Here is a 15,363-nt window from a genome sequence, read left to right as displayed (position 1 = left end):
CACAGGTTTTCCTCTCACTCATCCTCCAGGTCAGTGGGCGTGTACTGTGCCACTGACTGATTAGCAAAATAGAAGAACAAAAATCACCCCAGCCCCCTCCAAACATCAATAGCCAATATATTTATCTAATCAGTCAACCCTTACCTCATGACTGATGCTCATGCAGCAAACATTGGTTCAAGTTAGAGCCATGACACAGAATCTAAAACTTAAGTACTTCCAGTGCACTGTAACAATTATCACCAAGACAAGATAGTAAAAACATCAGGGGAGTAAATAAAGGCTGGTATGTTTAAGTATAGTTGAGTTACTTGATTCATTTTGATGGACACGAACTAGAATTCCCAGTGTGAACTATGGTAAAGGGTCATAATGTCACACAGTTCATCAGTTCATCTGTCCGTCCAATTATCTGTCCAACGCTTTGGTCTTAAGCAAGATGTCCTGAAACACAAAATGAACAGCCAGATTGCCATGAAATTTGGCAACAGTATTCATACCGCCCCAGAGGATGATTCATAATGTTTGCTAATTTGCTTCTGTTGTTTAAAGTTTGTGCTGTCACAATGCAGAATACATCTATGTAGGAGGGCTTTTGCAATGCCTGTCACTGTTCAAAACACTGACGCAAATTCATTTTTTTCCCCCCCAAAAAAATAATGGACATCATCTTTCACTTACGGGAAGTTGTGTTTATTTTTCACTGTTAGGAAATGTGCCTCACTGATCCTTTATGTTGCTGTGCTTAAAAAATAAATTTCTGTCCTCTTGTGTTTTTTTTCTCTTCTCCAGCATCACCATTTTTGGTACCGGAGCCAAGTGGCTGTCCGTGCTGCAGGAGAGGAGCCTGAAACCCGGTGAGTTGTGGTTAAATGTACACAACCTACATGAGACACACATGGATGCACACAAATAACAAGCAGAAACTCAGAGAGAAAGGCATTCACACACACACAAACACAAACATACACGCATGTACTCTGTGAGAATGGAACCTGGAACACAAAGAGCAGATGGACACAATAATGATTATAATAGTGATGCTGTTTGACTCTAAATGTCCTTTGTGGCATTTACTGGGTGAATCATCAGCTTGCCCTGTGCTCTGGTGTTTGACACTGAATCCACTGGATAAAAGTGCTGTTATGATAATTTATGTGAGTCATGGATAGGACCAACTAATTGCTTTTAGTGTCACAGCTCTCTGCAGACAGAACTACGTCTCCACACATAATCAGAGTTGTGCTGGTGCTTATTAGCGTTCCTGCTAACCTTCGTACTGTACGTGCCGTTCTCTCTCTGCTATTTGTGGGACAAAAAAATGTCAGTTTAGCAATAGATTCTAAAATTGCTGCTTTGTTGTGTTCTTTTACAAAGGTACATGACGTATTGTAATAAAACAAAGAACAAGACAATTTCTTTGATAAATATGCTCCAATCCTCAAGTTGGTGAGAATCAAAGCTTTTGCTCTTTAGTTTCTCATCTTTTTATGCCATCCCTCTTCATACCCTCAACTAAACTGTCAAACTATTCTCAAACTTTGGGTATGTTCAGAAGGTTTCACAACATTAAAACACCACAACAACAACAGTAATGTATTTCAATTCTATAACATTTAGGTTTCCATGTGCTTTATGTTTCGTGCACAGAGGAATGATATCTGTGTTGGTGATGTTGCAGGGTGTTCTGAATGGAGGAAATTTGTTGAGGGTGGTTCCCTTAATTGACTTTTTCTGAACTCTCTTCCTCCTCCTCTCCTCTCCTCTCCTCTCCTCTCCTCTCCTCTCCTCTCCTCTCCTCTCCGCTCCTCTCCTCTCCTCTCCTCTCCTCTCCTCTCCTCTCCTCTCCTCTCCTCTCCTCTCCTCTCCTCATGTTAAATTAGCACTTATAACCAATATTTATTTCATAAACAGTTGCTGTGTGTCTCAGTTCCTGGGTCGCTGTTATAATCACCACAAATCTTTATTCATAGCGACTGCTTTATGTGTGCGCGTGTGTGTCTTTCTGCAAGTTGTAAATTAGTTAAACACATTCCCAATTTTGTGTCTAAACAGGCAGGCTAGAAAAACAAAATGTCCATTGTCTGTCTGTCTCTGCCTCACCCCCTTCAGTCAGCCAACCACTTGATCCATTTAGCATGGTGTGTGTGTGTGTGTGTGTGTGTTGGTGTGTGTGTTTTGGTGCTTATTAGAGAAAGAAAGCGTGGCAGACGGAGATGTGTGTGTTTGTATGTGTGCATACAATCTTACCCCCAGTGGGTTGGGGAGGGTAAGGGGATCTTCTTCACTGGCTGCCCCAGCGGAGGGGCCCTTTTCCCAGGGCTGACATTTGGACTGGACACCTGGAGGCATGGTGGGGGGTAGCAAGGGTTCCCGCTGTGTATGTGTGTGTTTATTGGTTGAGGGTCGGTTGCTGGAAGCTTATTAGTTTGCAGGGTGTTATTGGCTTGTGGATTGGGCGTGTGTGTGTGTGTGTGTGTGTGTGTGTGTGTGTGTGTGTGTGTGTGTGTGTGTGTGACAGAGTATGTGCACACATGGACCTTGGGGACAGAGACTGAAGGTGTGTGTGGTATCACATTCAAGCTTGTATGCAGTGTTACCAAAGGGGGGCATACTGCATTAACACAACATTTAGGATTGCATGGAGCCACCACTATGCACAAGTGTACACTTATGTTGAAATTGTGCGTGTTTTTTTTTGGGTTGCAAATTGCAAGTTTCATCAAAATACAATATTAAATTGACTCTTTGAACAATGATCTGATATTTACTAATAAAACACAGTGGCACATCATGATAAGTCAGAATAATATGTTAATTCTGCACCAGGAAAGATGTGCACATATTTGATTTAGGCAAAAATCCAACATTGGTCATTTCCAAAAGCAACACATAAATATTATAAATAATTAACTGTTAAAGTGCAGTAAAGTTTATTTTAAATTGATTCCACTAACACACATAAAACATGGCTTAATATAACATTTAACAGATGTATAAATTCAGCTCAATAATACATGTTAAGATGGTAGTCACCATTATTAGCTTAGGGCTATGGTATTACAGTATTATAGATATATGATGGGAATGTCAATATAAGGGCGTGTCTCAGAGATAATGATATGGATGGATGTTTTCACTGCATCTTTGATGGTTGATGATCGAATTGATAAATTGAGCCATATCAATGCATTATTTTTGTCTTAGCACAAGCAGCCGAACAAAAACCCACTGTAAAGTACAAGCTAAAAAAAATCCTGATTTCCTTATTTAGTAAATATCTGCAAAATTCAGGAGACAAGTGTAAAAAAAATTACCAAACATTCAGTGACATTTTTTTAAATTTTCAGTAAGTGATACTAAAGGATATTATGGTTGGTACCAAAAACTCTTGCTTGCAGCTTGTGGAACATAGCAGACTCTCCACTCGCATACATCTCCCAGCTGAAACTAGAGCAGGAAGGCCCAAGAAATATGATTGGACTATAGCCTCTTTGGATACAAAGTCATATGATGAGACAGGATGTGCCTGGGCTAGCTGGTTAGCATGCTAACTTCAGCAGATATCTTATAAGATGTCTTTGACATAACATCAAAACTGTAACTTCTTCACATTCTGCTGATAATTTTAGTTTATGTTTTAGTAAAGTAAAATTAAGTAAAATTCTTACATATTGCACCTTTCATGAGATATACTGCACAGTATACTATGCATATATAAGCAATTTTTGATTCATATATTGCCCCTTTCCCTTTTTTACATATTTTTTCTTTTATCTCTTTCTCTACCAGGGGAAACACACAACCTCCAGTCCCTCCACACCATCCTGTCTACTGGATCTCCTCTCAAACCTCAGAGCTACGACTATGTCTACCGCTGCATCAAGAGCAATGTGCTGCTGGGCTCCATCTCAGGTGACTGACTGATACTGGGGCACTTTTTGTCTTTGTGTCTTTTTTTTTCCCTTCGGAAATGTCGGCAAGCACAAAATACAGTGAATAGTGATGTACTTAGATTAATTTTGAAATTCATAACAGTTCTAGTAGTTAAACTATACACTGTATACTGTGGTTAACATGGACAAATGTCCTAAATTGGAAAAGACTGCTAAGTGGTATGAGGCACAGTTTTAAGTTTACCTAAATATGTTAACACCAGATCCTTGTCTCTGTTTGTAATTCTTTGGTGTCATCTAAGGGTGTAGATGGCAGCAGCTTTTCCAAACGTTGTTGGTGTCAGCCGCTTTACCACAAGCAGCTACATGAAAAACTGCAAAATAAGGCAACAAAGCATCTGCAACTCGAGCACAAAAGGACTGACTCATACAAAGGAAAATCAGAAAAATAAATTGTATAGAACTGTACGTATTTCTCGCCACCCACAACAGCACAACTCACACGCACAAACACAGGCCCTTTCAGCCCATTGTTATGTTGACGGGGCGGTAGAATGCTATCTGTCTCTCTCTGTGAGTCCTGAAACGTTTAACATTTAGCACAGCCTGGGTGACTGACATCTTTCGGACGCGCGCACACACACTCACTCTCTCTCTCACACACACACACACATTGAGTAGCAGCTTGATGCGTCACACATGCAGACACTAACAGCATTTAAGCACTATGCACATACTGGGAATGACAGCCCAGATGGGTGCAGCTTATAACCACAAATGTATACAGTATATACACACATGCACACAATGACATGCAGGTTGAAGGATTGGACACATAAGCATTGACTGCTGTTACCCATGAGGTAGAAATCTGGTCTGAGATGGAGAAAAAGAGAGGGAAAGTGCAGGCTGATTGTCCCATAAATTTATTTATATTATGTTATTAATGTTTTTCTTTTAAGTAACTTTTGTTGTTATAAAATCATTAATTCTCCACACGTCTCTAGATCTTTTTTTGTGGAAATCAAGTGGTCATGTCTCCGAGTTGTTAAAGGGAAAAATATTTTCAGAAACATATTTTAGGTCTTTTGTTCTGCTTGGAAACAGACCAGCTATCACTATGCGACATGTTTCATTGCTTGGATCACTTGCAGGTACATTCAGTTGTATCCAGAGGCATTTTGGCCTGTATGTGTTGAGAATTTGAAATTCGAAAGTGAACTGAGAGGTTGTGATTAATTCACAAATGCGATGCCAGGTTAATAAATAGGGATTATCCTTTAAGAGGAATTTTTTTTAATTAAGGGACTAGATCTGCGTGTGTTCTTGGATATGGGGGTGTGTGCACTCATGTTTGTGTCCGTGTGTGTGTGTTCTTCGGAACAGCAGGTCCTGCCCCAGTCAGTTTCCTCCTTGTCGCCAAGGGCAACAGCAGGCTTCAACCCTGTTGGCTGCCAACCGACCTAACCTTGACCCCCGAGGTCAACACTCTCTACGTGTGTGTGTGTGTGTGTGCGTGTGCTGTTTGGATTTATCACAGCATATGTGACTGACTGGTGGTCACAGTGACATATGTGATGGGGCCCTTTCCGATTTCACCCTGTGTGTGTGTGTATGTTTACAGACATGCATGAGTTAACCTGAATACTTTTATACAGTGTATGATTTTTTTTCCCCCTTTTTGTGTATTTCTGTGTGTGTGTGTGTGTGTGTGTGTGTGTGTGTGTGTGTGTGTGTGTGTGTGTGTGTGTGTGTGTGTGTGTGTGTGTCTGTGGTATCCTGTCAGCAGGGATTTCAGACCCCTGTTGCTCCTCATTGGGGGATTTTAACACTTTCACTGCTGGATTCCTTCCATCCTAATATACCTCCGCCTGACTGCCCATATGTCCTCTTCTCTTCTCTTCTCTTCTCTTCTCTTCTCTTCTCTTCTCTTCTCTTCTCTTCTCTTCTCTTCTCTTCTCTTCTAAAAAAGGAAAAAAAATAGGTGAAATCTCTTTTTTGTTGCTATTTTTCAGCTGCACTGTTGAGTTTTCTGTATTGCGTGCACCCGTGTGTCTGCTTGGGTGTTTGTGTTTGTGAAGTCTTCCTGTGACTTTCATTATGTATATTTTTCTTTTTAGAATTCATTTTTGAGTATATGAAGGCATGCGTAGGTTAGCTGGTTGCCTTTTTGTCTCACTTGGCGGCTTTGTCTGACCCCAAACTGTGCCAGAGGATGTTCAAAGCACTCACACGTACACAAATGAAAGCAGACTCGCACACAAATATATACACACAAACTTGGGAGTTCAAAAAAATCTTTTTCTTTACTGTTCAGAATCGTCAGTACTGTTGGAAACATCAGATCAGTGTGACAAGTTACCCTCTTGTGAATACACACACAATACGCACACTAAATGGCTGATGATGGAAGGCATCCCAAGAAAGCAGCAGTGGCTTTTGGCTTAAAATATACTTCTGTGTGTGTTTGTGTGTGTGTGTGTGTGTGTGTTTCTGTGTGTGTACTCACCCATTAAAGTGAGTGTAATAATAAAATAATTGCGTGTCTTCCTCCTATAAGTGTGTGTGTTTAATCAGAAGACAAAGTTTCCACTTCCTCCAGGGAGCCAATTAAAGCTCAATAAAGAACCTGGCAGAGAGACGGAGACAGAGAACGAGAGTAAAGAACAGAAAGAAAAGAAAAAGACACCGAAGTTGTAGAAGGGCAGAGAGCAGCAGAGAGGAAGCAAACAAGATGGATGGATGGAGTCTGTGATACGAAGAGGGAACCGAACAGGGAGGTAGAGGTAGAACAATGGGAAAGGAGATGAATAGAACGTGTCAGAAATAGTAGATGATTGGAAGGTAGAAAGAGATAAATGGATGGTGCGGCTGTGTGTGTGTGTGTGTGTGTGTGTGTGTGTGTGTGTGTGTGTGTGTGTGTGTGTTTGTGTATGACAGTTTTAGGAATGTGCTGCAACAGTGTAGAACTCCTATATAGGTCAGTGGAGGTGGAGCAGGGCGCAAAAACGCTGCCAGTTTGTGTTGTTGAAATACCAGATTGATAACGATAATTGTTAGTAAGTTTAGTCTCTGTGATGCTTTACTTTACAATCAGCCTCCGGTCCTGTCTAATAGGGCCGCTAACTGGGCTAACCAGCTATTGGCAGCTACAGCACACTTAGCCGCAGTGCACCGGTGATGTCAGTGTTACAAGAGAAAAGATCTGTGTTGCATCGCTGCCATATAACTAAAGTACCAAGAAACCACAGAGCATGTCTATCAGTACATTTACATACAGCAGCAACAGACACACACACCAGCACGGATCACACAGCGGCTTCAAATGAGGCTTAACATCCCCACAGCTTCTCTTGACTGTCCCTCAGTATTACAGCGTTGGTCGAACATTGTCTCAGCCTGTGGGAGTACAGTCACTGACCACGGTCCAATTTCAAAATTACATGTTTTAAATACCTCTGAAAATAGCTGAAAGACTTGGGTATAGATTCTCTAAGTTCACCACTGTTTTTCACATCATACAACATCATTTTATTTATCAAAAATATGAATTAATATTTGTTAGTGGAGCTTTAAGAATGAATTCAGTGTTGTTGAGAATGTTGAATGTAAACAAAACTGAGACTTATCTTAAACTCCACAAGATAACTGTGCTGAGGGAGGTGTTTCATTTCAGGCCATCAACCAACTAAATCTTTCCCCCTGTGTCTGTTTTTCTCTCATCTCTTCTGCCCAGGTGGTACTGACATAGTGTCATGTTTCATGGGTCAGAACCCAACAGTTCCAGTGTATCGGGGTGAGATCCAAACAAGAAACCTCGGCATGGCAGTGGAGGCCTGGAGTCTTGACTGTAAGAGTGTGTGTTTTGTGTGTGTGTGCATGTTCACAGAGGCTGAATTGCCCAAAAACTGAAAAACTATTGTAAACTATGGCGTCTCGTGGATCATGTAGAGATTGTAAGGAAGTTGCTGGGTTGAATCCAAGGAAGGACTGGAAAATATTAATCACAATCACGTTTAAAAACTCCTGAGATGTCCTTCAGCAAGCTCTCCACCTCGCCCTGGAGCTGCTTGGTAGCTAACAGAACAAAACTGTGGTTAAAACTTGGTTGTAACTGTATACATACAGGCTCTCCATTTAAAGATGGCCATGACTGAAAAATTGTGATATTAATTCGAGAAATTTGAGGGGAACCCTCTTTTTCCAGTAACAATGGGTGTCTTCACATCCCTTTATGTTTTTCTCATTGATTTGACTCCCTTGTTCCCCGGCTCTCGATCCCTGCTGCAGGCTATACTGGTGTGTCTCCACCGCCTCAAAGCAGAGTGGATTGAGGGATAATTTAAAGGCAGTTTTGTGGGAAGAGCCTGGGATTATTTTAGTCGGTCTCTAAGCCGATAACACCGCCCTGAGGGAGGTGGTGAAGTCTGTGTGAAGCCACACACTAAAGTGTTTCAGATTCTCTGAGTGTGGGATATATTACCAGGTGATTTGTCTTTTATTGGAGAATGAGTACAAGTATGTCCATGTGTTTGTGTTTATGGGTATGTGCCTCCAAATGTGTGTGCGTGTTGTGGCAAAGTATATCTGAAGCCTCTAACTTTATTTTTTGTTCCTGTGAAATACGTGCGTGTGTGTCTTTGTGTGCGTGTGTGTGTGTGTGTGCGTGGACAGGTAAGCCTGTATGGGGAGAGAGCGGGGAGCTTGTCTGCTTGAAGCCGATCCCCTGCCAGCCAACACACTTCTGGAATGACGAGAACGGGAGCAAATACCACAAAGCATACTTTTCCACATATCCTGGTGAGTACACAAACTTTGCATATAAACACAAACTTACAAACAGTACACATATACTAAGAAAAAACACCTGTACTTGTATACTTAAATATGCAATATAATGGAATGCAACAGCCCTAATGAATACTACCTAACTCAAATCATTTTTTTCTTCTACAGTAACCTTATACCATTTAAAGTCTATGTAAAGCAGCAAACTGTGTTCTGAGTTTGTAATGACACAGAATTACCAAGTACATATAGTTAGACTTATTGTCTGCTCTGAATCACTGGGGGTGTGTCTGCAGAACGCGCAGGGGAATGATAACAGCTGAGGAGTTGGTTAGTTTTGAAATGACTAAAATATGTAACATATGCCCATACATGCATAAATTTACATGACAGCTCTAATTATGAACCCACTCTGAGTGACTTGAATCAATCTCTCTGTCCCTGCCTCTTCTGTGTCCGTGTCTGTCTCTCTCTGTCTCTGTTTTCATAAGCAGTTCAACTCAGTGGAACAGCGTGCACTGTAGATAGATTTAGATAGAGCCAATATAGCTGGACAGTTTGGTAATTCTGCATGCCAATACAACATGAGCACACAGTGCAAATTACACTCGTTCATGCAGCACGTACTGCTGACAGTGACATCAGATGTTGGCAGGACGGGAGGATGAAGGCAGGGAAGAGAGAGATGCAGTTTTTCCCCATTCAACAATAACAGCAAATTATTCGAAAATCCAAGTTATCTCTGAAGAAAGTTTGTAAAACTACCCTGTGTAAAATGACCACTGCAGAGGTGGTGGTGATCCTCCTTCAGAGTGGCCCGCCACTTCCAAATCTCATAATTTTTCCGTAATTTAAACCGAGCTGCTGTTGTAAATTTTGGCAGCCGGGAGACAATGCATTTGCAGGAAGAAGGCATAGTGAGCTTCCAAACTGTAGGCTGTAGTAAGTGTAGTAACTAGCAGTTAAACAGAAGAACCACTGGTGCTAATGTGCTCTAATGTGTTATGGGAGACGTCATGCTAATGGCTCCAGTGTGTCATCGAGGCATATTTCAACACAAAAATGGTGGAAAAACTTTTTTTTTTTTTTTTTATGTTTTCAGCAATTATTTTCTAACATGTAAAATGTGCACAGAAAGAAAATCTAAATTTCCTTTACACAGACTTTAACATCTTTGATATTATTAGTACATTAAAATAAATTCTTGACTGTTTTTTCATTGCTGTTGTTTTTGTTTGTATCATTGTATATGTTGTTGTTTTATTGTTTTAAGTCAGTTTTTTATGTGCATTTTTCTATTTCCAAAGATTTCAGTGAAATAAAATATTTAAAAAAACTGTTAAACTTAATAGTGTTCCTTCTTTGTAGGAGTGTGGGCCCACGGAGACTACTGTAAAATTAACCCAAAGACGGGAGGCATTGTCATGCTGGGCAGAAGGTCAGCCATTAACTGTTCTACTGAATGTTGAAATAAAAATAGTTTTATCAATGTAGTTTTAATTGATTCATTTATTTAGAGTACTATGCAGTAAACAGATATAAATGTGGTTCCTGTAGATTGCACGTAGTGAATATGAAATGCTATTTCTTTGAGTTTCTTCTGTTTCTGTTTATGAAACTGTAAACTGCTATATTGGATGATATCAGACTGGTTTATGTTCTGTAAATTGAGATCATTTAAAAGTATGGAAATATACACATATGGAAACAAATATATAATTTCTATATTGTATATGTATAAACAAAGAATCGTCACCTTACAGAAACTGACATTGACTTGTGGTAGATTTTTTGTTGCACTTTGTCTTATGATGTGGCAAGACAGCTTCGCAGTGACAGACACTAGAGTTTTGAGTCTTGAACTTGTGTTTGTTCTGCAGTGACGGCACGTTGAACCCCAATGGAGTCCGATTTGGCAGCTCAGAGATCTACAACATCGGTGAGTCTTGAACGTTGCAGGTGGAGCAGACTGTGGGTGTAAGAAAGACGAGCTAAAAACATTTTTGCGAGCTTAAATTGAGTCGTGGTCCTCTTTAAGTAGGTGGAAAAAAAAATCCATTTTTTGAGTTTGTTCACTTGTCATTATTTGTTCAGCAGACTGAATGTCACAAAAGAACAATTTTGTTTTACTATTGACAGCAGGAAAGCTGATTCTTTGTTTGGTTTTGAACATTTTTCTTTTTTCTCACCTATTTGCTCAAACTCTTCCAAAACTCCATCTTTTCAACTTCTCTTCTCTGTTCTTCTAATCTTTGCTCCCTTACTTACTTCACCTCTCGCCTCTTCGTCTCTCATTCGCTGTCCTCATTTTTTTGTTTCGTCTCCTTGTCCTCTGCTTTGCCCTCTCCTGTCTGCAGTGGAGGCGTTTGAGGAAGTGTCAGACAGCCTTTGCGTTCCTCAGTACAACGCAGATGGAGAAGAGCGAGTAATTTTGTTCTTAAAGATGGCGCCCGGTAAGCCCTTCAGTCCGGAGCTGGTGGCAAAGATTAAAGGAGCCATCAGAAAAGCTCTGTCTGCCCGACATGTCCCCGCTCTGCTGCTGGAGACTAGAGACATTCCTGTAAGAACAATATAAATATCAATCAGATATGAATAAACCTGTCAGATTATCCTGTCACAAATGTAAAAGTCAGTCCCAGTGTGAATGACAGCCTTTTTCTTCGTCCCTCTGCAGTACACCATCAGTGGTAAGAAGGTGGAGGTGGCTGTGAAACAGGTGATCGCTGGACGGGAGGTGGCTCAAAGAGGAGCTTTCTCCAACCCGGATTCACTGGACCTCTACAAGAACATTCCCGAACTGCAAAACTATTAGAGACAAGGATCCACTGAGCTGGACCTACAAAAACAGAACCAATCACCTGAGAAGAATTCATCGTAGTTTTTAAATTAACTTTATTTAAATTTAAAGGTACGGGGAGACAAAAGTGCATTGCAAAGGTTGTTTACAGAGGCACCTGCGAGCTTTGTACAGGGCATACGTACACTAAAAAATGAAAAAAGCTGAGAAGACTTGAATTTTCAAGGCAACTTGATTTTTGAGTTTTGATCCAAACTCAAACTCTTTTCTCTTCTTTTTGAAAATGTTTTACCAACTAATAACGTCTTTTGAGATAATTTACTCTTCCTCTTTAGACAAACTTGAATATTTAGGTTTTAGAAACCCCAAACAATTGAATTGAAGTGAGAGTGAATAATGGTTGATGATTTAACATTTTCAATTACAACCATTTATTTTCAAGCACCCAAATAATGACAAATCAGTTTCACTGCTCATTTGTTGCAGTTTCTAAAACTTAAAGATTCAAGTATATCTAAATAAAAAAATAACACTAAAGAGTTTGAGTTTGATTCAAAAATCTTCCTAGAAATTATGAGTTTTCTCAACTTTGACTTTGTGTGTCAAAATAACACAAAAAGGGTACAAATAATATGTATATAACGGTATGAGGCAGACGAGAGACTTGGAAAGCATTAGGCGTAATGCTGTTTAGCTTAAATGGAGTGATCGAGCAGCTGCTCTCAGTCTACCATGTTGTGCGAGTGAATGTTGAACTGGATTCAGCTTTGGATGTAACATGATGTGCACAGCAGCACTTGTGAATAAGCTCACGCTCTGAAGCCACCAACAATGGAGAAGTGAAATTTAGCATCAAGCGCTTTGCTTTGGCTTCACAGTCTGATCGCTATCAGCCAGTGAAGAACCATATCTCTCTGTGTCACCTGCTGTAACCTGTCGGTGTGTTGGTTCTGAATGGGTCCCAGACTGGAAATCTGTGGAAGTGTGCAGATAAACACACACAAACACATGGGATTAACACCTCAGCTTTGGCTCATGTCACCATATCATTGTTATGTGGTGTGTGTTGCTTTATTAAATGTATATATATATATGAATATATTTTTTGGACTGTGAAATTACGTTAACATTATAATTATGCATTGAAAGATAGTGACTCTAACCTGTTAACCAAAGTGAGTCGGAGATTTAGAGGGTTGTAACATGCCAGGAGTTGTTTGAATAAATGAACCAGAGATTCCAGAAATAACAAAACTTACTGAACCTTTGTCCAGACTTAAAACATTTATCGATTTCTTGTGTTTTACATTTGTAACCATCAGTTCTAGTTCATTCCGCCCAAGGCATCAAGGCATGCATGATGTTCATTTCACCACAAAAGCCTATTTTTGGTTCAATATCTATGGATCCTTGTCTGTTTTTACGTTGTACATGGGAAGGCTGAATTATTTATTCAAATTTTCTTCATTCTGTGTGGCAAGATGAAGATGAACTGCATTGTTTTTGGTCACTTGTAGCACTACTGAGCAACGTGGGTGTACAATAACAAAAACACTTTTACTTGAGTTTCATTTCAGGTTGCGAGAAAAAAAAAAAAAAAAAAAAAAAACCTTTGGAGAAAAGTTAAGCTGCAAGAAGTGTTTTGTACTGATACAGAGGTAGCACATTTCTTATTGGACCTTTTGTAATTTTTAAGGATTCTTCTTTGGGTTTTAATGTGGTCTTTCTTGCTTGTTTCCAGATTATTTTAAAGGTGCTGTATGCCACATTTACTGCCACTAGAGGTTGCAATAGACCACCAGCATCTCGAGTTTTATCTGAAAACACACTGCACACTCAAACTGAAATGTGGATCAAGATTATGTTACGTTGCCTATTTATCACCTAAAATGTTTTCAGAAACATATTTTAGTGAAACGTTTAGCTGTCACATGAGAAATTACTCACCAGGCTCTTAATGCTGAAAATGGATGAGCAGAGCACAGAGAAGGACACACGCAGCCGTCCTGGATAAACAGAGAAGCTTGGATAATACGAGCAGAGAGTGTGACGTCATTGTGCGCTCGGGATGCCATAACTTCACTTTATCTTTACATAGCATCTAGTGAGGCTGAATGTTGTATATTGCACATTTAAACATGTTTAAATGTGTGAATGTAAATAAATCAACTGAAAACTCTGCAGTTCATCTTTTATGTCACTGCTTAGATTGACTAAATGTCCTCTTTCAAGGTACCCTGTGGACCACTGTTAGTGCTACAGAGCAGTGTTTTGATGAGTGGGCTCCGTTTTGTTTGTATCTTGTGCACAAGCATAAACGCGCAGGGGGCTGGACACATGTTCCTGCCAATGTTATCACACTATTCCACTGATTGGCAGGTGGCAGTAATCTGCCATGAGAACTAAACACCAGTAAAATGCAGGATAGAAGAAGACAGCAAGCTAGCAAATAAGGCTGCACAGTTAATCATCTCAATATGGCCAAGTACAATACCCAGCTTCCAGAGGCTGCATTTCCTTTGACAAAGGAAGAACATAGTAGTAGTATTGCAGAGATGCCTTGCCTACAAGTCTTGTTTTCCAGATGCAAGCTACAGACCACAACAAATGTCTCATTTTCTTTTCAATGAAAATTAAAATTTTGTCACGAAAATGATTCCTCATTTTGTGAGAAACCACTGTATTAAAAAAACTTTTAAAAACTCCAAGAGAAAAGAGAAAACTCCACAGGGTACCTTTAAAGTCTCAAAGATGCACAGGTTCTCTCTTATAGAGAAAGAGATCATAATTAGACAACTGTACACTTTGCACTTTAGCACTGTATATGCGAATTTGTTCATGGTGAAATCTGGTAAAATATGGCTGATCTACTGTTCCATTCTGCGACATGCATGCAGGTTATGCAATTTTTTTTCTGCACCAAGCATTTCTTATAATAGACTAAGAGTTTGCAAACATAATTCTGGGTGTATCACATGTATGTTGGTAGTATTTGGTTCTTCCATGTCCGCCTGTAGTGGAACTACAATGTAATTTTTACTTATTTCTGTGTTATGAGAAAGTTTATTGAATCAAAAGTGACAAGTGTCTTTTGTTTTTGTTTTTCTACAGTAGATTATTTTATCTTTTACACAACAGCATGATGATGGTCATTGTCTATGTCTATGCTGAATTCAACAGTCACGAATGGATGTGAATTCTAGAGTTATTCTAGAGACTTTGCGTTAGAAACCACTTAAGTCGTGTACTGAGGGAGATTTTGTCGCAAGCACGGGTGCATCTCCCGGTCGACAACTGTCAGCTACCAAAAAAAGTAAAGCCAGTCTAAGAGTAAAAGCTCACACAAACAACTTTGTATTCCAAAACCTTCATCCTTTAATACCCGTTGCAGATTTACAGCATCCTCATTGCTATCCGGAGATAAACTGGGAGACCCTTTATCCCATGCTTGCTGGACACAGCACATGTGTAAGGTGTACACAGGAGTTTGAGTCAACATTTATGTTTTTCAATGGCTTTACTGAAATATTTACTTCTGAGTTCTGACACAAAACCACCAGAACCAAAAGGTAGCTGCCAAAAGACTGTTAATTTTCTTTAAAAAGGACGTTTTGACCGATATTCAACACTTGATTCTTTGTCTGCTGTGTGCAGTTTCACATTCAGGTTTGAACATCATCTGTAGCCGATAACATGGAGTTTCTGTTTGTACCATGGTTCAAATAGGCACACAGCAACTATTCAGCTATTCACATCTTTATTTTAGGTACAAGAGCAGCAGATTCACTGTTGGTAAGGGGATATGGTAGATAAACGAGGCAGGTGCAAGGCTTTCATGTAGGAGAGCGGGGTTTGAGTCCGTCTCCAGCAGACTACAGTTTG

The 15,363-nt window shown here is 39.9% G+C and overlaps 1 protein-coding gene across 1 annotated transcript in view; it reads left to right on the top strand.

Annotated features, from left to right (window-relative positions):
- The window catches only part of aacs (acetoacetyl-CoA synthetase), a 67,792-nt gene extending 56,047 nt beyond the window's left edge, over positions 1 to 11,745 (top strand). The window contains exons 11-18 of the mRNA XM_084728449.1: positions 793 to 857; positions 3,793 to 3,915; positions 7,633 to 7,746; positions 8,571 to 8,696; positions 10,053 to 10,122; positions 10,565 to 10,623; positions 11,042 to 11,244; positions 11,359 to 11,745. Coding sequence (XP_084584575.1) covers positions 793 to 857; positions 3,793 to 3,915; positions 7,633 to 7,746; positions 8,571 to 8,696; positions 10,053 to 10,122; positions 10,565 to 10,623; positions 11,042 to 11,244; positions 11,359 to 11,496 — 898 coding nt within the window. The 3' untranslated portion in view covers positions 11,497 to 11,745. The remainder of the gene's footprint in view (positions 1 to 792; positions 858 to 3,792; positions 3,916 to 7,632; positions 7,747 to 8,570; positions 8,697 to 10,052; positions 10,123 to 10,564; positions 10,624 to 11,041; positions 11,245 to 11,358) is intronic.
- Positions 11,746 to 15,363: the final 3,618 nt, after the last annotated feature.

The sequence above is a fragment of the Lutjanus erythropterus genome, chromosome 10 (genome assembly GCF_056507025.1).
Source record: "Lutjanus erythropterus isolate fLutEry1 chromosome 10, fLutEry1.hap2, whole genome shotgun sequence".
In the NCBI taxonomy this organism is placed as follows: domain Eukaryota; kingdom Metazoa; phylum Chordata; class Actinopteri; order Lutjaniformes; family Lutjanidae; genus Lutjanus; species Lutjanus erythropterus.
The sequence above is the reverse complement of the archived record's forward strand: the minus strand, read 5'-3'. Positions and strand labels throughout refer to the sequence as shown.